The 23904-nt window shown below is 46.0% G+C and overlaps 1 protein-coding gene across 1 annotated transcript; it reads right to left on the reverse strand.

The window, feature by feature from the left end:
* Positions 1-4226: 4226 nt before the first annotated feature.
* Positions 4227-23342, reverse strand: LOC310781616 (SPRY domain-containing SOCS box protein 1-like; the record flags this gene model as incomplete). The annotated part of the gene is made up of 4 exons (XM_083642218.1): positions 4227-5035; positions 5801-5829; positions 7484-7583; positions 23252-23342. The coding sequence occupies 4 exons, from the start codon at positions 23340-23342 to the stop codon at positions 4227-4229; spliced, it is 1029 nt and encodes a 342-aa protein (XP_083498344.1).
* Positions 23343-23904: the final 562 nt, after the last annotated feature.

Here is a 23904-nt window from a genome sequence, read left to right on the forward strand (position 1 = left end):
CATGACTCCATTGGCCAGTGGCGCTGCTCTTGAGGCAAGAGGAGGGCACCTGCATAGGCTAGGAGATCCCTCCCCCGTGGGGGATCAGGAGTCAAGACTCGTTGGTGGCAGACTGGGGAGGTGGGTGGGGCAAAACAACGCTTCGGAGGAACGGCTTCAAGGGAGATGGACTGCTGAGAGCTAGCTGCTGCTATGATCGGCCAGAGAGAGAGAGGTGACGTAGAACCCTTGCTATATATATGAGGATTATCTGACGTCATAGCAGGCGTCATGCTAGGGCTTTGAATGACCACGTTATGCTAGAACTTGACTGTCGTCAGGGGATGATCGGATTATGCATGAGTGGCCTTCGGCTTGAAATATGGTCTGGAGACCTCACTTCAATCATGAGAGGCCAGTTGGTAGGATTTGACAAACTTTATTTAGCAATCGGCGTGCATGGCAAATACTTTGGCACATGACTCCATTGGCCAGTGGCACTGCTCTTGAGGCAAGAGGAGGGCACCTGCATAGGCTAGGAGATCCCCCAAAAGGAAGATCTGATTACCGGAGGTTAATTGAGATCTGCAGGCGCCGGTAGTTGATTGTACTTTTCTGGCCTTCGACCTTTTTAGCGACTTACAGCTATTTGCGGCTGGCGCTCCCAACTCGGTCGGGCACCTCGCGATATCGCTTCCCAGCTTGGCTCACCTCGCGATTGTACTTTTCCGGCCTTCGACCTTTTTAGCGACTTACAAGCTATTTGCGGCTGGCGCTCCCAACTCGGTCGGGCCTTCGATCTTGGTACGTACTTTTCCTGCCTTCGACCTTTTTAGCGACTTACAAGCTATTTGCGGCTGGCGCTCCCAACTCGGTCGGGCCTTCGATCTTGGTACGTACTTTTCCTGCCTTCGACCTTTTTAGCGACTTACAAGCTATTTGCGGCTGGCGCTCCCAACTCGGTCGGGCCTTCGATCTTGGTACGTACTTTTCCTGCCTTCGACCTTTTTAGCGACTTACAAGCTATTTGCGGCTGGCGCTCCCAACTCGGTCGGGCACCTCGCGATAGCGCTTCCCAGCTTGGCTCACCTGGCCGCCTTGACGCTTCGCGATTGTACTTTTCCGGCCTTCGACCTTTTTAGCGACTTACAAGCTATTTGCGGCTGGCGCTCCCAACTCGGTCGGGCCTTTGATCTTGGTACATTAATGTTTGACTTGGCGCTTCCCGGCTTGGCCTACTTGGCTGCCGTGGCGCAACTACCCTGACTTTCTCCGACTCTCTCTTTCTCTATCCCCCCCAAACATGAGGCAGGGAATTTACTGCGCCTTACTGGGCGCCATGCTTACGGGGAGCCACCACCAATGAGACATTTTTAAAGTCCGGGACACTGTTCGTTGCCATGCTCACCGATTAAGGGAGGAGTGTTCTTTGGGCCGCCAGTATGGCCACCTGCTCCGGGCGGATGTAGCTGGAGAATGCCGATGAGGACCAGCGGCCCATTTGCTGGAGGGAGGCGGAGGACACTCCTTGCTCGGCGGCCGAGGTGGCCGCTCCGATCCTGAAGGAATGGCTGGAGTAGTTCTTCGTAGGGAGGTTGCATTGCTGGAGCGTCTGCTTGAGGTGCAGGGTGAACCAGGATCTTGTCATGTGGTGACAAGGTGCGATGAGGAACAGGGGAGCCGAGGGACCGGTCTGAGGCCTGAGCTTGACGTAGTGAGCCATGGACGAGAAGGGGCAGAAGGGGGGCTAGTGCCTTCCTGTATGCTATTGTGTGCTGGGGCAGCAGGCTGAAGGCAGCGGATGCCAACGACTCAACAACCGTAAGGCCAGGGACATTGTGGGGCTGGATCTGGGCTCTCTGACTGCGGTGTCAGAGAAGAGAACGTTGTCCAGGCTACGCTCCGTCCTGAACAATGACTCGCACCCACTCCACGGCGTGCTAGTCGAACACAGGAGTACGTTCAGTGAGAGACTGATTCCACCTAGATGCAGTACGGAGAGGCACGGGAAATCATTCCTGCCTGTGGCCATTGGTCTATTTAATGCCTCTCTTAAAAGAGCACCTCGGAGACGCTCAGTCTCCCTGAGACTGAGCTAGCCGATAGGTTAACTGTGCCTGGCTGAGCCACGTGTAACGTATAGGGCAAGCCGACTTAATATAGTCCAGGGTGCAATAATGATAATTGGCACGGAATGTATACTTACCTGACGTATTTTGTATTTTTGCTACTTAGACTTTTTTTTTTTTTTTTTTTTTTCTTTTTTTTTTTTTTGCTTCTAGCGCATTTACTAGTTATTCTATGCTATGTTGTGTTTTTCTGCTTATTGCTTAATATTGCATATGCATTGCATTTACTACTGTTTATTTTATTTTAAGCTATGTGTGTTCTGTGAGCGAGCTACTGTAACCTGTCCCAATTTCCCCTCGGGGATCATTAAAGTCATTCTGATTCTGCTTCTGAAGAAATGCCAGAGGCATTTTACTTTGAAATTCGTTAAGAACAGGAAGTGGTGTATTAAGACCGGGTAGCTTAACACGGAAAAGACGTCAGCATTCCCTGGGCCGTCTGGCTTCGGTCTGAAGGTTATGCAGTAACACTCATTCTAGCTGATGCTCAGACAAGCTCCATGGGCCAGAGGTGTTAGAATGGCCCCTTGCGTGGTTATTATTATTATTATTATTATTATTATTATTATTATTATTGTGACTCCCGCTGGCCATTTGCCAGAAAGTGATTTCCGCTTAGGCGTCGGAAATAGGCAGGCTGAGATGCCCACTGGATAGAATAGTCAGATCGTTATTATTATTGTTATTATTATTATTATTAGGGGTCCAAGCACGAAGTGCGTGGATCCCTATTGTATCTGTTCCGTTTATTATTATTCTCCGCTAAAACAGTATGCACGTCAAAAACGGTAAGGGGTACAGTAGCCAGACTTTGCACATAGGTTGGAAATGTGCCCCACTACTCAGAGACAAAAAATTACCCATATTGACCAGATGGTGGCGCTATAACAGACCATTTCACGTATTGGCCCATAACTGTTGAACCGTGAGGCGTAGAATCAAAATTCCACATCTGCTGGATTCCCTGGATCAATGCGCATCTATATCTACCACGCCCATTTAAGTCTGCTAGATTTTCCGCCATCTTGTACTTTCTCAAAAAAAAAAAAAATGAACTCGTCCTAGGCCATTTGCCCGAATGAGCCCAAACTTTTTGTGTGTCATCTCTGGACTTCCCTGATCTAAAGACTTACAAAGAATTTGGATACGTGAAACCGTCTTGAAATGATAAATGTTTAAACTTTGACACTATGTCATCACCGATGACAGTCTTGTGACATCACTGATGATGTCATCTATGATGTCATCTATGATGTCATCTATGATGTCATCCTTCCTCTACATAACATCGCGCACACACACACACACATGCACACACACACACACACACACACACACACACACACACATGCACACACATATACACACACACACACACGCCACACACACACACACACACACATACACACACACACACACACACACACATACACATACACACACACACACACACACACACACACACACATATACTCACACATATACACACACATATATACACACACACATATACACACTTACACACATATACACTAACACTACTATTACTACTGCTACTACTGCTTGAACCCGGTCAGGTCACCAAATCTCAACCAAACTTTGTGCACTTGTGCACATACCAACTCTGACTAAATGTGCAATTCAGTGTCTATATCATCTGACATACACCCCCCAAGTCACCAGAAGCTTGGACCCCGCATCGCCGCTTGCGGCTATATTTATTATTATTATTGTGACTCCCGCTGGCCATTTGCCAGAAAGCGATTTCCGCTTAGGCGTCGGAATAGGCAGGCTGAGATGCCCGCTGGATAGAATAGTCAGATCGCAGGCCAAATAACTTGTCAGTCAGCTTCGCTTTATTTAGTCAAAGCACGAGGGACACCTACGGTACATGTGGGTTTTTTTTTTTTTTTTTTCAGGGCAATGTAAGACAGTATTTCTGTTTGGTGGGGCGGGCCGTTGCGGGCAGACGGAGTATTAAAGAAATGAGAATACGTCTGATTTTACTGGACTGGTAGATTGCCCGTTTAAATGCTGAAGTACTGATACTTTCCTCATGGGTCCTTTCGCATCCACGGGTGACTGGTCCTCCGGGGTATGCTCGGTGTGCTGTGGTCATCAACCCCGTCCTTGGTAGAGCAGGTAGCTCTTGAGAGAGGCGGGCAGGGGCAGTCCGTGGATTCCGCTCAGGCGGTCCCTTCCTAGAGCCGCCCGCACAGAGCGCCTGCACAGGTCCATCAGAGGGAGGGGATCCGGATCGAGTCCGTTTATGTACCGGATTCGTATTTCGCAGTGTCCCCACACGGCGCTCACTGCGGGGTACACCTTCCTGCCCTTAAGTCCTCCGAACGCCACCCCTAGGTCATCTCCATTCACTATGAAACCTAACGTCCCCTCGTCCATGTCCAAGACGACTAACAGCGAGTCTGGTATTATGAAGGTGTCGTCGGGCTCCAGGAAGGCGGGGTAGGTTCTGCCCACGTGGTTCTTGCCGTCGTGGTAGAGTTTACACCGGCCCAGGTCCCAGCCCCAGGACTCGGTGTTGTTTCCCACCAGGACCGTGTAGCCCACCGAATGCATCGGCGCGTCGCCCGTGGCCACCCCGACCACGGCGTGGGACCCCCTCTGGCGCGTGGCCCAGCTGATCTCCCACACGTGCAGTCCCTGCGTGTAGCCCACCCGGCCGCGGATGGCGTCCGTGCTCTGCGCCACGGGTTGGCGGTGGAGCACCAGCTTGTTGACGTCCTTGACGAAGATGTTGAGCGAGCGGTCGTCGTTGTTCCAGGAGTGCTGCACCTGGACGTCCGGGCCGGCGGGCGGCATGTCCAGCAGCCGGTCCAGCCGAGAGGGCTTGGTGTGCTCCGGGGGCGTGGCGGACGCCGGGGTATTCGTCCGGGCGGGTTGGGTGGTGGTGGGGAGCACGTCGGCTTGCTGCGCGGGCGGGGGCGGGATCGGCTGCTGAGCCGGCTGGGCTGAGGCGAGCGTGGGGGAAATGGGGGGGGGGGATTTCCAGCGCCCTCAGGCGAGCCTCCACTGATCTGTTAGCATCTAGCAGGGACAGCAGGATGGCTCTTAACGGCCTGGGAAAGATCGGCTGCTGCTGGGCTGAGGCGAACGTGGGGGGAAGGGGGGGGGGGGGGTTTCCAGGGCCCTCAGACGAGCTTCTACTGATCTGCTAGCATCTAGCAGGGACAGCAGAATAGCTCTTGACGACCCCTGTCGGCTCGGCGGAGCTACGAATGGGGCCGCTTCCGGGGCGGCGGCCTGGAGGTCAGTGCGACCAGGAAGTACGTGCCGTCTCGCGGCGGCCCCGCGGCCTGCATTTCCCCGGCGGCTCCCGGCTCTCGGGGCAGCTGCCTCTACTGGTCTTCGCCCGCGGCCTCTCGCACGTCCGCGCCGAGCGGCCTCTCCCTCCGGCACGCTCGCACGCGTTCTTGGGCGTCCACGGCGCGGCGCTTCGTCTTCTGCTCTCCTACCACGGGCCATCGCAATGGCGCGCCCCGTGCCACGGGAACGCGCGCTGGGCCTTCTCGTCGGGGCTATGCTGGCAGCCTGTGGTCCGGCCGCTTCGCCAACGTCTTCGTCAGACACCTCGGAAGGCAAGTACGCTCCGTGGCCGGTCCGGAACAGGGAACCGATGTCTAAGCTGTCGTCACAGTCCATGGACTGCTCTGGCTCGGAACTCGACATACCAGGAGTGGAGTAAGGAACGTTGAGAGATCTGCGGGGAATATCCGCGGGTAGAGAAGGCTTGTGGGTGCTGATTCGGTCTGCAGATCTGGTGCAAAACAACGCTTCGGAGGAACGGCTTCAAGGGAGATGGACTGCTGAGAGCTAGCTGCTGCTATGATCGGCCAGAGAGAGAGAGGTGACGTAGAACCCTTGCTATATATATGAGGATTATCTGACGTCATATTTGACGTCATAGCAGGCGTCATGCTAGGGCTTTGAATGACCACGTTATGCTAGAACTTGACTGTCGTCAGGGGATGATCGGATTATGCATGAGTGGCCTTCTGCTTGAAATATGGTCTGGAGACCTGACTTCTTACCAGTGTGTCGTGATTGGGAATCAAATGAATGCATATAAATGTACTTTGTGATCTTGAATTTTATATTTATTTTCAATTCAATAGAAGTGCAATGTAGACAGGAGGTCACAAAATGTCAACAAAATGCATCTTGAATAGAAAATAAATGCACAATAATTGTAAACACTCCAGAACGCTCCAGAACCGATACTTCCGGTGGCGGCGCTGTGGAGCAGTCGAAACCCAAAATGACACAGCCGAAGAAGGCTGTATCCGAGCTAAAAACTTTGGCACTTCCATGTGAATAATGGCTCGGTATTGGAAAATGTGCATTGATAACGTGTATATCGCGTGAAGCCATTGGAGCCAACCTCCCAGTGGTTCGAGGACCCGCGCATCCAAGACTCTGAAGGAAGAATAATATGAACAATATGAATAACAGCTGAGAAAAGGCGAGCTCCATGTGCCAGAGAATATGCTGAAGCTCCTCCAACCAAATTATCTCATGAAAGCAGTTGTGACATCATCAGTGATGTCATAAGAGCAAAATCAAGTCCCAGGGGCAGACACTGAAACAAGTGGGAGGCTGCGTATGCGAGAGTTGCAGGGCGGGGCGAGTATCGCTATATACATACATACACACACACACACACACACACGGATAAGAAATGTATCACCTACTGTAGTGAGTCAATTACCATCAGGTTTATTTTCAGATGTGGAGGGAAGTCAGATTTGACCTCAAAACCAAGATTGCCACCATTCCCCCTTCTTTACATGTGCTTATATGCTTACATTATGTGCTTATATTGTGAAAGCTTTATCATGTTATAAGCACACTTGAAAATTATCCCCACCGGAATGGCAGCCATCTTTGAATTGAGGTCCAATCTGACTTCCCTCCACATATGAAAATAAACCTTATGGTGATACATTTCAGATTTCTTTCAAAAAGTGCAACATTTTGAATTGAATTGAATTGAATTGAATTAGCCTTTATTGTCTCCCTTGGGAGAAATTCTTTTTGGGCATCAAGAGACACAGCGTTAGACATATACATATTGACATATAGACAGTGCAATCAGACGACAATTAACATTACATTCCTACAGTGTACATATACATCAAGCATACCCAGTGGTAAAGTATTGCACCAGCCCTCCACAAAAAAAGAGAAAAATGTTGAAATGAAAAATTATTAAGTATTGCACCGCTTCCCTAAGAATAGAACATGATGAGCTGTACTAAGTTGGTCTGCGTTATCTCTTACTATTGAGTGCTTTAATGGACAGTGGGACAAAGGAAAATGTATACCTGTTCAATTTACAGTTTGGTAACCTGTACCTTCTGCCTGACGGCAGCATCTCATACTCTTTATGGAGGATGTGATTGGGGTCGCAGGTAATTTTGAGGCCCTGCTTCCTCGCCGTCTCCTCAAAGATCTCTTGGAGAGGAGATGGGGGCTGCATACCGATAATTTTACCAGCCCTCTTAATTAGGTTTTGGAGTTGTGATTTAATTTTAACGGACAGGTTACCAAACCATGTAGTGATGCCATAGCGGATGATGGATTCAATGGCTGCCCTGTAGAACAGCAGCATGATGTTTTTTTCCACTCCATGGACCCTGAGCCTTCTCAGAAAGTGCAAGCGCTGGTTAATACGAGAACATACAAAATCAACTTGGTTGGCCCAGTTTAACTGAGAATCAAAATAAATTCCTAAATACTTATACGATGTCAGCTGCTCTACTCCATCCCCATGGATCAGGATCTGACTGTGATCCCCCACAGACCTAGGATCAAAAACAATTTCCTTTGTTTTTTTTACATTTAGAATTTGTGTGAGCTTATCCGCAGTATTAATTAAATGTATACTGTATACATTTATTTATTGTTTTATTCCTTATTCCTAAAATATTTGAGACCTAAGTAAGGCAACCAAGGTAAAAAAGGACCAACCTGAAGCATTTCTGGTCAAATCATTGTGTGTGTGAGTGAGAATGTATCTATGTCATGTATATGTACTGTGTGTGTGTGTGTGTGTGTGTGTGTGTGTGTGTGTGTGTGTGTGTGTGTATAATATATATATAGATCCTTTCTAAAATAAATTATATCATGGTAAAGTTTGTTTAGTTCCATAATTCTGTTCAAAAAGTTTATTATATTATCGATTATCGATTCATTACACACAAAGTAAAGTATTTAAAGTTTTTATTTGTTTAAGTTTGGTTTCCAGCCCAGAAAAACCCCCAAAGCAGTATTTCAAGAAGTTGAACATCACATAAAACCAATCAAAAAAACTATTTTCAAAACAGAATTGTCGATCTTCTGAAGAGTTATGTCTCAGACTCTAAAATGTTCATTCTCTGAAATAACTGAGAAGTAAATGCTGATTTTCCATGGCTTTTCAATGATATATTTTTTTTTGCAAAGGATCTGTACATATAGTAAAATACTTATGTACTTACAGGAGCACCTCCCTCTCCCCTACGGATCTACAGTGGTCTACAGATCTATAAGCGTGTTTTACCACGATGCGGCAGTAATTCTGTCTAATGGTAGAATGTGGTATCATAGTGGGCCACTAGAGGGCAGTAGCGCACAACTACCTACAAGCGGCGAGACCAGCAGGGCGTCTGCTGGTCTCGCCACACTGGTCTAAGCAGAGGCAGAACGCAGCAGAGAAGACGCCATAAGCTCCGGGAAGTTTTTTTACAATTTAAAGTTTTATTTCATCACTAAATTAATTTCTGATGACTTTTGATGCCTACAAGCAGGGTAGTAGGTTTCAATAAGTGCTACTTTACGAACATTTATGGCGAAAAATGGCAAAAAGCTCCAGAGCACAATTGGCTGCAGCTGAGCTTTTTATTTGTGGCGGCCTCTGCGCTGGTGTTGCGCAATACCCTCAAGAACGCATCGGTCCCTATCGTTGCATCGGCGCTGTTTCTAGGCCGAGCTCCTGGCGCAGTGCAAATCAGTGGGCGTGGACCAGCGCACTTGATATCTTGGTCTTGGCGCTAGACGCAGCCTCAACCATTACAACCACGCCTTTTAAGCGTAAAATTATGCACCGTCAGTTCATTGGATAAGTGCAATAAACGAATCGCATGCTTGCCTTTTAAGCTCCATTCCAGTGGTCCAGCAAAACCAGACGAAACCCAAGCCTCTGATCCCCCCCCCCCCCCCCCCCCCCCACCTCCCTTCATCCCGTCTGTCTCCATATATCGGTTATTATTCCATATTATGATGCTTCTCAAACCAATATAACTGCAGTTGAAATACTGCAAGCATGTAAAAACGCTACACTATAGCAAGATCAAAGTGAAAATAATGTTCTAAACGCATCAGCTAGAAAAATATAGCCTATTAGATTGGTGAAAGTTTGTCCAGAAAGATATCATTTTCTCTCGCCTGCTGCAGGAAGGATGATGCACATAAATATAGCCTACATTATGTAAAGTCATTGCATAAATGTGTTTTTATTGTAAAACTAAATGTGGAGTAGGGCCAAGTTATTGGAGCGGACATCACAGTATAGCAGATGACAGTAGAAGCTTCCGAAGCGCGTTCCGCTGTCACTTATCTAAATCACGTTAAATCGACAAGGGATATTTATAGCCCCAGTAGGACATATATGTTTCAAATAGGGTGGTGTTTTCATTTCGATGTTTTATTTGGTCCAATATTGAAATGTTCTACAATTGGAGGTTGTCTTACCATTACACATTATTTAGATCCTCCCTTAATATAGGTTTTCGGCTCATTTGGTTGCTATTTAGTAGCGAAATGGAGAAACACAATGCATGTTGGGACATTCACATTGCAGTGAAGTTACAGCTTATTTTTTCTATGGGACTCTGAGCGAGGGAGTCAGAGACAGTCGGTATTGTGCCTGTCAGACTGTGAGGAGAGGGAGAGAGTGACACAGAGAAGGGTGACAGAGGGGAGGGAGAGAGCCAGAGGGGAGCGCTCCGCGCAACTGGCCCACTGAATAGGCCTGCTTTTCAAAGGCGCAGGCGCTAAATTAACGCCAGGTCGGAAGATAGCAGTACGCCGGTATTTAGCGCCGACACGCCCACTTTGGCCCATTCTGGGACTGCGCCACGCCCATTCGGCCTAAAGCGCATTTGGCAGCCTAAAGCCATATTGATATTGTCCCAAAACAGGCGCAAGGCACGTTTTTTTGCGTTTAAGGCCCGTTTTAGCGCCGAAGGCTTGTGGGAGAATAGGGCCCATCGTCTCAAAGGACACAGACTAGAGAGTGTACATTTTTATAATAATAGTAGGCTACCTTTCACCATGCCTTCACTATTTTATATATATTGTATGTATCATGTCGGGCATCGCATCGCTCTCTCTTTCTCCCTGGACAGCTGTGTGTGTGTTATGTCTCTCCCATTCTCATATTAGCCTATGAAATCGAATCAATCAATCGTGTTTTGTCTCTCCCCTTGATGATTAAAGTCCCTGGAAACCAAAATCCACAAACTAACTATTAAATCCACTAACTAACTATTAAATTAACTATTAAATTTAGTGTCTTATGTGCGTAATTGTGTGCCTCTGAAAAGAGAGAGAATTACTTTCAACCCTAACCCCAAAAATCGACACTTTTCTACAAGGTCTGGATTTCCATTTCCTCATTGAAGATAGTGGAGCGCACGGTGCTAAAATGCAGGAGCTTATCACATCATAAGATTTAATCGAAACACACACACACACACACACACTGACACACACACAGTAGTGCTGTGCACTCGCCGCGCAGCGACTTCGCTCTTCTGATTTGATTCTGTTTTGCAGGGAGAATAACATAGCCTAATTAAATAACGTGCATAGTACAGCATCAAAACAAGAAGAGACGTGAACTATAGGCTACCTTCGAGTTTTCCCCATAGTGGTATCTGTAGCTTTTGTTCAGCTACAGTAGGCGCCAAAACACTCCTCTTTTGAGGAGATTAGGCGGTCAAAAAGAAGCCCAGTCCACGGAGAAGCCCGAAGAATGACAGCAGCCCTCATCCCAGCTCTGCAGGCACAGTCTGAGGCCCGTGAGGGGCATGGTAATTCAGCCTTAATAGTTCAGCCTGTAATATTTAATTATTTTAGCTTGTAATTAACTCTTTCAGCGTAATACTTCAACCTGTAATACATAAATAAATTAAAAATATATAACTTGTACAAATACGATAGCCTATATATAATAAATTATTAATAAATATGATATAATAAAAAATAAATTATATATATATATATATATAATACATATTTATTTATGTATTACAGGTCAAGGTTTAAAGGTTAAAAAGCCTTTATTGCCATATCAGAGTTAAAAATAACACTGCCAGTGCCCGCCGGCCGGTTTTTTAATTCCGATATGCCCTAGAAAATAATAATTATTAATAATTATTATTTTTAACCTTTAAACCTTGACTGTATGAGTTGAGTGCCTGAATAAAGTTGCTTATTCATAGATACTGATTATTATTGGGTTAATTTGTGTAGCATCGGTGGAGGCGACTCCGGCCACATCACGCGCCCCCGTGGAGGAAGAGACTCTGGAAGCGCATGCACTGAAGAGACGGAGGCTGTTCATGCAGTGGGAAGACACCCCAGACCTGATCGAACCAGATGAAGTTGAGCGTGTGTGTGGAGGGGGAGGGGGGGGGGGGGGGGGGGGTGAGAAAGAAGATAGTTCATGTTTATATGCTGCATTGTGCATGCTATGCTCTGCTTTTTGTTCGCCAATAAAGAACATCGACATGGATGCGTGGCAGGAGATGAACACAGTAGTGCCTTCATTTCGGGCATTGCTGGATTCGCCTTGATTTTGTGTGTGTGTGTGTGTGTGTGTGTGTGTGTCGCCGGTTTAGCCAGTTTTAGATATGCCTGACTGTATAAAACTGGCAGGTAATACTCCGTTTTCTCTTCCCAGTGGGGGTGGGAGGGATTGGCCTTAATGTTCGGGGGGGGGGGGGGGGGGGGGGGGGGGGGGAGTGGCGGCCTTAATGTTGAAATGTGATTTGTTCAAATGAAAAAAAAAAAGATGTCACAAGCACTTTCATTAAAAAAAGGGGGGGGGGAGTGGCCTTAATGTTGAAATGTGATTTGTTCAAATGTAAAAAAGAAAAAAAGATGTCACAAGCACTTTAATTAAAAAAAAAAGTGTGTGTGTGTGTGGGTGTGGGGAGTGGCCTTAATGTTCAAATGTGATTTGTTCAAATGTAAAAAAAAAAAAAAAAGATGTCACAAGCACTTTCATTAAAAAAAGGGGGGGGGGGAGTGGCCTTAATGTTGAAATGTGATTTGTTCAAATGTAAAAAAAAAAAAGATGTCACAAGCACTTTCATTAAAAAAAAGTGTGTGTGTGTGGGGGGGGGGGGGGGGGGGGGGAGTGGCCTTAATGTTCAAATGTGATTTGTTCAAATGTAAAAAAAAAAAAAGATGTCACAAGCACTTTCATTAAAACAAGTTCCAAATAATCTGCTTCCCTTCCCTGACTATTGCTTTCTTAAAGAATTGACACAATAACCGTGTTTGGAATGGTTTGGTTCATTCACTCATTCACAAACTAGTCTCAGAGAAGATTGTGGATCCAATTAGCAGTTGAGAATTCTGACACTAGTATTAGTAAATTGGCCAACACACATTATAGTCCGATCCACTATTTGTGTAATAGGGACTGGATGTTGATATAAAGACTAAGTGGGAAAATAATAGATCAGTCTGGTAAGTTGACATCACTTTACTGTAATGCAGCCTTTATAAACAAGAAAAGACGGCACTTTTGTTTTATCACCGTATTATCGTATCCAAAATCTCAGATCATATCCAGTCTCATATCATGACATCAAACATCTAAGTTTGTTATCCAGCCTTAAATCACCATATTACCCTATATTGCAGAGCCCTATGTGTGTGTGTGTGAGAGAGAGATAGAGCTTTATCGGTGTGTCTGTTCTTTCAAACTACCCCTTTTGCAGGCTTGTTCATGTCCTTATCTGATAGTTTTCATAAAGATTTAATTTATATTAGGTGGATTTATAAAATAAATAAATAGTAATAAAAAGTGTTCTGAATCTTTCTGTAGTTGATAACCGCATGAAGGTTTTGTGAAGGCTACAATGTGAAGTAGGATTCAATCTGACTCCACTCATTCTTTCCTCCTTTTCATCCAACTTTCTGTCGGAGCAATGTCAGCTGCACTGACACCAGGACCAATGTTGCAGTAAAAGGAGCATACAGCCACTTTGGGAATTATCCAGCTGTTTCAATACTCTGCTCGTTCTAATGTATGATTGGCTTATATTTTCATGACTATTTTATTACTATGGTTTGTAACTGGTTTCTCAGATGCTGTGAAAAACATTGTAAGCTAAATTGGACACATACAGATATTAAGGTATTAAATGAATATATTTCAATCATGAGAGGCCAGTCGGTAAGATTTAACAAACTTTATTTAGCAATCGGCATGCATGGCAAATACTTTGGCGCATGACTCCATTAGCCAGTGGCGCTGCTCTTGAGGCAAGAGGAGGGCATCTGCTTAGGCTAGGAGATCCCCCCCCCATGGGGGATCAGGAGTCACGACTCGTTGGTGGCGGACTGGGGAGGTGGGTGGGGCAAAACAACGCTCTGGAGGAGGGCTCAAGGGAGATGGACTGCTGTGAAGCTGCTGCTGTTATGATCGGCCAGAGAGAGAGAGGTGACGTAGAACCCTTGCTATATATATGAGAATTAACTGACGTCATTACGGGCGTCATACTAAGACTTTGACTGACCACGTCATACTAGAACTTGATTGACGTCAGGGGTGATCGGATTAGATTATGCACGAATGGCCTTCTGCTTGAACTATGGTCTAGAGACCTCACTTCAATCATGAGAGGCCAGTCGGTAAGATTTAACAAACTTTATTTAGCAATCGGCATGCATGGCAAATACTTTGGCGCATGACTCCATTAGCCAGTGGCGCTGCTCTTGAGGCAAGAGGAGGGCATCTGCTTAGGCTAGGAGATCCCCCCCCCCCCCGTGGGGGATCAGGAGTCACGACTCGTTGGTGGCGGACTGGGGAGGTGGGTGGGGCAAAACAACGCTCCGGAGGAGGGCTCAAGGGAGATGGACTGCTGTGAAGCTGCTGCTGTTATGATCGGCCAGAGAGAGAGAGGTGACGTAGAACCCTTGCTATATATATGAGAATTAACTGACGTCATATCTGACGTCATTACGGACGTCATACTAAGACTTTGACTGACCACGTCATACTAGAACTTGATTGACGTCAGGGGTGATCGGATTAGATTATGCACGAATGGCCTTCTGCTTGAACTATGGTCTAGAGACCTCACTTCAATCATGAGAGGCCAGTCGGTAAGATTTAACAAACTTTATTTAGCAATCGGCATGCATGGCAAATACTTTGGCGCATGACTCCATTAGCCAGTGGCGCTGCTCTTGAGGCAAGAGGAGGGCATCTGCTTAGGCTAGGAGATCCCCCCCCCCCCCCGTGGGGGATCAGGAGTCACGACTCGTTGGTGGCGGACTGGGGAGGTGGGTGGGGCAAAACAACGCTCCGGAGGAGGGCTCAAGGGAGATGGACTGCTGTGAAGCTGCTGTGTTATGATCGGCCAGAGAGAGAGAGGTGACGTAGAACCCTTGCTATATATATGAGAATTAACTGACGTCATATCTGACGTCATACTAAGACTTTGACTGACCACGTCATACTAGAACTTGATTGACGTCAGGGGTGATCGGATTAGATTATGCACGAATGGCCTTCTGCTTGAACTATGGTCTAGAGACCTCACTTCAATCATGAGAGGCCAGTCGGTAAGATTTAACAAACTTTATTTAGCAATCGGCATGCATGGCAAATACTTTGGCGCATGACTCCATTAGCCAGTGGCGCTGCTCTTGAGGCAAGAGGAGGGCATCTGCTTAGGCTAGGAGATCCCCCAAAAGGAAGATCTGATTACCGGAGGTTAATTGAGATCTGCGGGCACCGGTAGTTGGTTGTACTTTTCTGGCCTTCGACCTTTTTAACGACTTATGGCTACTTGCGGCTGGCGCTTCCCAACTCGGTCGGGCCTTCGATCTTGACCCCCCTACTTGCGTTGCGGCTGGCGCTTCCCAGCTCGGTCGGGCCTTGCGCGCCGCACGACTTGGCCTTCTGACTGACCCTGACTCTCTCTCTCGACTCTCTCTCTCCCCCAAAAATGATCCGGGAGATTTACTGCGCCTACTGGGCGCTGTGCTTTTCGGGGAGCCACCACCAACGAGACATTTTGGCACGGAGCCCGGGACACTGTTTGTTGCCATGCTCGCCGATTGAGGAAGGAGGGTTCTTTGGGCCACGGTATGGCCGCCTGCTCCGGGCGGGTGTAGCTGGAGAGCTGATGAAGACCAGCTGGAGCGTCCTCTTGAGGTGCTGGATGACTTAGGGGTTGGTGACTTAGTGACTTAGGGGTTCCCAACTTGGCCTGGGTGACTTAGAGATTTCCCGACTGGGCGCTGGACTTGGATGACTTAGGGGTTGGTGACCCGACTTGGCCTGGGTGACTTAGTGGCTTCCCAACTTGGCGCTGGGGCCAGTCTGAGGCCTGAGCCTGATGTAGCGAGCCATGGGGAGTAGATTGTTTCCAGGAGTTAGGATGACTTAGGGGTTGGTGACTTAGTGACTTAGGGGTAGGTGACTTAGTGACTTAGGGGATGGCTTAGGGGTTGGTGACTTAGTGGCTTAGGGGATGACTTAGGGGTTGGTGACTTAGTGGCTTAGGGGATGACTTAGGGGTTGGTGACTTAGTGGCTTAGGGGGTGATTTAGGGGTTGGTGACTTAGTGGCTTGGGGGATGACTTAGGGGTTGGTGACTTGGTGGCTTAGGGGCTGGTGACTTAGTGGCTTAGGGGGTGACTTAGGGGTTGGTGACTTAGTGGCTTGGGGGATGACTTAGGGGTTGGTGACTTGGTGGCTTAGGGGTTGGTGACTTAGTGGCTTAGGGGGTGACTTAGGGGTTGGTGACTTAGTGGCTTGGGGGATGAACTTAGGGGTTGGTGACTTGGTGGCTTAGGGGTTGGTGACTTAGTGGCTTAGGGGGGTTGGTGACTTAGTGGCTTAGGGGATGACTTAGGGGTTGGTGACTTAGTGGCTTAGGGGTGACTTAGGGGTTGGTGACTTAGTGGCTTAGGGGATGACTTAGGGGTTGGTGACTTGGTGGCTTAGGGGATGGCTTAGGGGTTGGTGGCTTAGGGGATGGCTTAGGGGTTGGTGACTTAGTGGCTTAGGGGATGACTTAGGGGTTGGTGACTTAGTGGCTTAGGGGGTGACTTAGGGGTTGGTGACTTAGTGGCTTGGGGGATGACTTAGGGGTTGGTGACTTGGTGGCTTAGGGGTTGGTGACTTGGCCTCGGTGACTTAGTGACTTCCCGACTTGGCGCTGGACTTGGATGACTTAGGGTTGGTGACTTAGTGGCTTAGGGGATGACTTAGGGGTTGGTGGCTTAGGGGATGACTTAGGGGTTGGTGACTTATGTTGTTTTTTTTTTGTTTTTTTTTTGTGTTATTACTATTGTTATTAGTGGGCGTTTAAAGATGGGATGATCGGATCGCAGACCAGGTAGATTGTCAATCAACTCGCTTTATTTAATCAAACACGAGGGACACCTACAGTACATGTGGTGTTTTCAAAGCAATGTAAATCAATATTTCTTGTTTGGTGGGGGGCGGGTCCTTTGCGGGCAGCGGGAGCGGGGGTGGGCGTCCCCGCAGGTGCTACATGCGTGCAGGAAATTACATTTGGGATATGTGCACACGTTTTCATTGAAATATCTGCAAAGGTAGTCGGGGGAATGGGCATGCACCTGGGAGGACCCACTGGTGTCGGGCGCCCAGGAGGGGGCGGGGCTGGGGGCGGCGCCGGACTGAAAGGCCGCCTTTGGGCAGAATTGTGCAGAGTGCCCCGGTTCGCCGCATGAGTAGCAGGTGTTCACCGGCCGCCCGCTAACCAGCGACATGAAGATCTGCATGTCCATAATGGACCAGTTAAGCCGCGTATTAGCCCGGGTGATCATCAGGGCGGCTTTAGCGGAGAATGCTTTATGATACTGGTAGAATAATTTACCGTGGTTGGAGTAGAGGTCCACTATTAGTGCTATATATAAATCTAGCTCGTGGCGGCGCTCTGGGTACACCTCACAGATCACGTCGCGGTAGACGCCGAACGTGTTCAGGAAGTCACATAGGGAGAGGTCTTTGGACAGGCGGGGGTCGGACGACTTTAAATAGACAGGGCCATCTGGGTCACCCCCGACCTTCCTTTTGCACTCGGGGGATGGCAGGAGTATGCTAACTAAATTGATGTCTCTGCCCTTCAAAATCTGGGATCTCAACCTGGGAGACACAGGGAGAAACAAAAGGCATACCAAATGAGATGGCGGGCGTGGCGGACGCCAGGGTGTTCATCTGGGCGGGTTGGGCGGTGGTGAGGAGCACGTCGGCTTGCTGCGTGGGCGGGGGCGGGATCGGCTGCTGCGCTGGCTGGGCTGTGGCGAACGTGGGGGGAAAGGGGGGGGGGGGTTTCCAGGGCCCTCAGACGAGCATCCACTGATCTGCTAGCATCTAACAGGGACAGCAGAATGGCTCTTGACGACCCCTGTCGGCTCGGCGGAGCTGCAAATGGTGCCGTTTCCGCTTCCGGGGCGGCGGCCTGGAGGTCAGTGCGACCAGGAAGGACATGGCGTCTCGCGGTGGCCCCGCGGCCTGTATTTCCCCGGCGTCTCCCCGCTCTCGGAGCGGCTGCCTCTGCTGATCTTCGTCCGCGGCCTCTCGCACGTCCGCGCCGAGCGGCCTCCCCCTCTGGCACGCTCGCGCGCGTTCTTGGGCGGCCGGGCGCACGCGGCACTTCGTCATCTGCTCTCCTTCCGAGGGCCGTCGCAGTGGCGCGCCCCGTGCCACGGGAACGCGCGCCGGGCCCTTTCATCGTGGCTGCGTTGGCGGCCTGTGGTCCGGCCGCTTCGCCAACGTCTTCATCAGACGTCTCGGAAAGCAAGAACGCACCGTGGCCGATCTGGAACGGGGTCTCGTTGGCTGAGCTGCTGTCGCTGTCCATGGACTGCTCTGGCTCGGAGCTCGACATGCCGGGAATGGAGTGGGAAGCGTTGAGGAATATGCGGGGAATATCTGCGTTGGATTTCCACGGGTAGAGAAGGCTTGAGGGTGCTGATTCGGTCTCCGGATATGGGGCAAAACAACGCTCCGGAGGAGGGCTCAAGGGAGATGGACTGCTGTGAAGCTGCTGCTGTTATGATCGGCCAGAGAGAGAGAGGTGACGTAGAATCCTTGCTATATATATGAGAATTAACTGACGTCATATCTGACGTCATTACGGACGTCATACTAAGACTTTGACTGACCACGTCATACTAGAACTTGATTGACGTCAGGGGTGATCGGATTAGATTATGCACGAATGGCCTTCTGCTTGAACTATGGTCTAGAGACCTCACGATTAATCAAACCTGAATGAATAACATTACATAATTGTAACATAGTAGGCCTAATCTTTGGTGGTATTTGCATGTTTGGTGAGCCAGATATGCTCACAGGTAATATTTTGCAAGTCAAGTCACAAGTCTTTGAGGGGCAAGTCCAAGTCAAGTCTCACAACTTCGAGGGACAAGAACAAGTCACGTCTCATGGATGAGACTATCATCTGCTGCATGTCATCCAGTCTGGTTAGAACACTGCAGAGCTAAAACCAAGGAAGTAAAAGCATGTACTCTGTATTATCCTCACTCCTTATGTATTAGAACACAGTAGCAGCAATGATTGGAGATGACATTTGTAGACATTTCCTTAATAAAATAAAGAAAATTACTTTTTTTTTTATTGATTGTTCACAAGTCCCAAACATTCAAGTCCAAGTCAAGTCTTTGAGGAATAGAGTCTCAAGTCAAAGTCCTCATCTCTGATATCAATTGAAGATTAATTTAATTAAATTTTTTGATTTGGCAATGGCAAATTGGGGTTTTTGTTTTTGTTTCATATTGTTTCCATTAACATTTTGTTGAGATTAATTCTTAATATTAGGAATAATTGATTTATTATTTGCTCATTTGCCTTTGGATTTAGGAATTATTTGAGCATAATTATAAGAAGTTGGATAATTTATCGAATTCATTTGACTATGTATACATAATTGCCTAATACCATTTGGTAAATTAAATATATTTGTTAAAATATTTTTCGTTTATTTTGATTGGATGATTTTAGTGTGAATAAAGAAAGAAAAATGTACTATTGGTAAATAAATGTGATTAAATAAAAATAGAATTATATTGATTTGATTTGTCTCTTTTAAATAAAACTGAAGTAAATTGAATTTATGGAAGGTAGACGAATCCTGTTTGATGTTAAAAGTAAATGTGCATAAAATTGTATAAATCTTCATCTAATTGTTATCATTAAAGTTAATTCTAATTACAGTTTTTGTTTTAAAGATCACTCTTAGTCACTCCTACATCCTAAACACTCCTACAATTCACTCCTAATGTCTATATAGAAATCTAGAATTCAACTGAATTTAATGAACTTTATTAAAATGAAGGACATTTGAGGAGTTGTGCAGTCATCTGTTTGTCCTCTCAAGTTTAGATGGACTGAGGCAGAAACGCAAATGACAAGAATTAAGATCCATATGAAAGTGGAGCAGCAACTATATGCTGCTCATAAATTACCCATTAATGTTATTTTGGTATTTTCCTCCGATACAGTTCTAATACACCAAATTATTAGCCTACATTTCAAATTTGGTTTATTACAGTATAACACTTGTGTCTGTCACGCAAAACAGACTATTTGAGGGGATATTGGCATGCATCATGGACGTAACTTTCACTGAAATCCTTTGAAAGGCAATGACTTCTTCCAAGTATTTTTTGGTTTAGTTTATTCAACAATTTTCATATACAGGGTAAGAAAAAAGACCATATAAATTACATTGTTAGGAATAACAGGACAAAGTCCAGGACTTATTTCCATCGTCCCTGGTGGGCCAACAGTCCGCAGCAGACATTCACAGCAGTAACAAATTATAATAAGAACATAATAACATTCAGTTCAGATCAACCAGCCATCTGTTACCAGTCTAGTAGTGATCTATCTAGTACAATCTATCCCTCGGGCTGCAAAAGTATGGCTATATACTGTATTACATGAATACATATTCACCAGTGTATTACAATATACAGTATCCACATGCACCTACCTTCATACTACCACCTATCCTTTATAATCTCATCTATCCATTACAACAACAAAAAATCAATAGAGATATATCTATTGACTACCATATATATTATTATCTATTATAGGTCTTCAATTATATCAGTTATGTCTATAATTATCCATTATATTATCTGTAATATTTATTATAGTATAATTTATATGTCCATGTGTGCAAATATGCAGTCTGGTAGCAGCAATAATCTAGTTAATACAGTTGTGCAATTCGGAGTCAGATAGCAGCAATAATCATTTGATTAAATCCATTACTATCAGTTAAAATGAAATAAGCAGATGTGCAGTGCTGTCAGGAATTATACTACAAAGATTAAATAATAAAAATGCCATTTATTGTTAAAACCAAATCAAGGTAATTTAAAATAAGTAAAAAAGTGCCTCCAAGATACGTTAAAAGGCCCTGTCCTTATTTGGGGTGTAATATCTAGTAAAACCTGCTTGATCATTTTCTAATAAAAACATGTGGGTTCTGCACTTTCTTGGTGTACATGTACTGTCTCTCTCTGACTCCCTCGCTCAGACAGACACAACACATGTCCTATAGGAAATGGCAGTTGTAAGTTCACTGCCTGTGAATGTCCCAGCATGCAATTGGGTACTCCATTTCGCTACTAAATAGCAACCAAATGAGGCGAAATAGATATAAAAGGTCGATCTAAAATAATGTGTAATGGTAACACAGCCTGCAATTGTAGAACATTTCAATATTGGACCAAATAAAACATCGAAATTAAAACACCACCCTAAGTGAAACATATATGTCATCCTGGGCCTATATATATCCCTTGTCGATTTAACGTGATTTAGATAAGTCACAGCGGAACGCGCTTCTACTGTCATGTGCTATACTGTGATGTCCGCTCCAATAACTTGGCCCTACTTCACATTTAGTTTTACAATAAAAACACATTTATGCAATGACTTTAATAATGTAGGGTATATTTATGTGCATCATTCTACCTGCAGCAGGGGAGAGAAAACGATATCGTTCTGGACAAACTTTCACCAATATAAAATTAATCTCATCATATAGATGAGATTAATATATAGGATTAAAATGTAGATTAAAATATAGGCTATATTTTTCTATCTGATGCCTTTAGAACATTCTTTTCACTTTGATCTTGCTATAGTGTAGCGTATTTACATGCTTGCAGTATTTAAACTACAGTTAGATTGGTTTGAGAAGCATAATAATATGGAATAATAGCCTATATGGAGACAGACAGACTGGATGAAGGGAGGGGGGGGGGGGCAGAGCGCTTGGCTTCTGTCTGGTTTTGCTGGACCACTGGAATTGGAGCTTAAAAGGCAAGCGTGCGATTCGTTTATTGCACTTATCCAATGAGCATGACGGTGCATAATTTTACGCTTAAAAGGCGTGGTTGTAATGCTTTAGGCTGCGTCTAGCGCCAAGACCAAGATATCAAGTGCGCTGGTCCACGCCCACTGCGCCAGGCGCTCGGCGTAGAAACTAGGCCGATGCAACGATAGGGGTGCATATCTTCACAGCAGCACTAGCAATAACGCAGCACTAATCTGGCACTAAGGCCGTTTGTGGGCGTTGCACTTCGGTTTTTTGCGAAGGGAGATTTTCAAACTGAAGTGGCCGACAAATATCTCAGCCTGCTATGTCACGTAATTTAACTGAGGTAGCAACAGCCATCAGCAATTTGGCTCCTCGGTACATACAGTTTCCAAGGGGGGAGGACAACAACACACATCATTAGCCTACCAGCGCTCCTACTTCCCCCGCGAGTTGAGAAAGGAGGAGGTGTCTGTTGCTAGGGTAACAGACAGAAAAGTTGATAACCGATGCTGGATGAGTATTTAGGATTTCCTAACAAGACATAAGATAGGATTTAGCAAGATAAGATAGGATTCCTACAGTTAGTTAGGATTTGCTTCTGTAATACCAACTCAGAAAAAATCCTATCTTAAACTAGTCCTATCCTAACTTAAGACATAAGATAGGGAGTTTCTGTAATGTGGCCCCTGTAGTATAACTATTTCTTTTCTTTTCATTATCCCCCCCCCCCCCGAGCATTTATCCGTGTCACAAGAGCATATAGTATAGCGGATTAGCACCCAAAAATAAGAGAATTGTGCACTTTTGGAATACCATAAGGACTATTTTCTGATGTGGAGGGAAGTCAGATTTGACCTCAAATCCAAGATGGCTGGCATTTCCCCAAGTCTTATGTACAAATGTGCAAGTGTGCACTTCTTCAAAGAAGCATGAAATGTCCCACATAGTGAGTGAATACCATAAGGTTTATTGACAGATATGGAGGGAAGTCAGATTTGACCTCAAATCCCAGATGGACGCCATTTTCCCAATTTAGATTTGGGAAAATGGTAGCCATCTTGTTTTTTTTGGGTTAAATCTTACTTCCCTCCATCTTACTGACCCTTATGGTCACTTACTATGTGAGAAATGTCATGCTTCTTTGAAGAAGTGCACAATTGTTATAAGCACATTTGTACATTAATCTTGGGGAAATGGCAGCCATCTTGGATTTGAGGTCAAATCTGACTTCTTTCCACATCTGAAAATAAACCTTAGTGTTCATTCACTTTGTGAGAGAGTTCGGGCTTTTCTCAAAAACTGCACAATTGTTATAAGCAGATTTGTACATTTTACACCAGAAAATGGTGGCCATCTTGGAGTTGAGGTCAAATCAGACTTCCCTCCACATCTGAAAATAATCCTTGTGGTATTCACTCACTATGTGAGAAATTACATGCTTTTCTCAAAAAGTGCACAATTATTCTGCTAATCCGCTCTACTAATAACTAATCATCTCACCTGCATATTTCCTGACCAGGCCACACATGAACTTGCGCTCCACATTGAGGTTAAAGATGTTGTCTAACACCTCCATGGCTCGCTTCTCCATTGCTGAAAAGAGGAACGCCTGGGCCTAAGGGGAGGTGAGCGACCACCTCTGCTCCACGTGGTTCTTCTTTTCTAGAGCACAGATCTTTCTCTCCGCCCTAATACACACCCGCACACACACAGACACAACATATGAAAGACATGTTACAATGATTCCATGAAGTCATTTATGTGAGAGGCCATTCTTATAGCACACTCTTAAATGTCCATGCCTGTCTACCTATCTACCCCACACCCAACTGGGCAGTGGTATTCCTGGCTGCTAAAATCACAGCAAAATGATTACTTTAATTTGTTTTGACATTATTACAACACCTACTTTTCCGTTCTCGAGATCAAATCCACAACTTGAGCTCCTCCTTGAGATGTTGTAAGTTGCCATCTAAGAAAAGAGAGAAGTAAAAAAGGGGCGGGGGGGGTGTATAGCATAGGTTTACTGCAAAACCAAGGAGGCAAGAAAATCTTCAAGCAATGGGTCTTCGGAAAAAACTTTTTTAATAGTCTAAATTATTTGTTAACATTGATGTGTTATAAAAATAAAAATAAAATTACATTACATTTTT

The sequence above is a fragment of the Poromitra crassiceps genome (genome assembly GCF_964638095.1).
Source record: "Poromitra crassiceps genome assembly, chromosome: 8".
In the NCBI taxonomy this organism is placed as follows: domain Eukaryota; kingdom Metazoa; phylum Chordata; class Actinopteri; order Beryciformes; family Melamphaidae; genus Poromitra; species Poromitra crassiceps.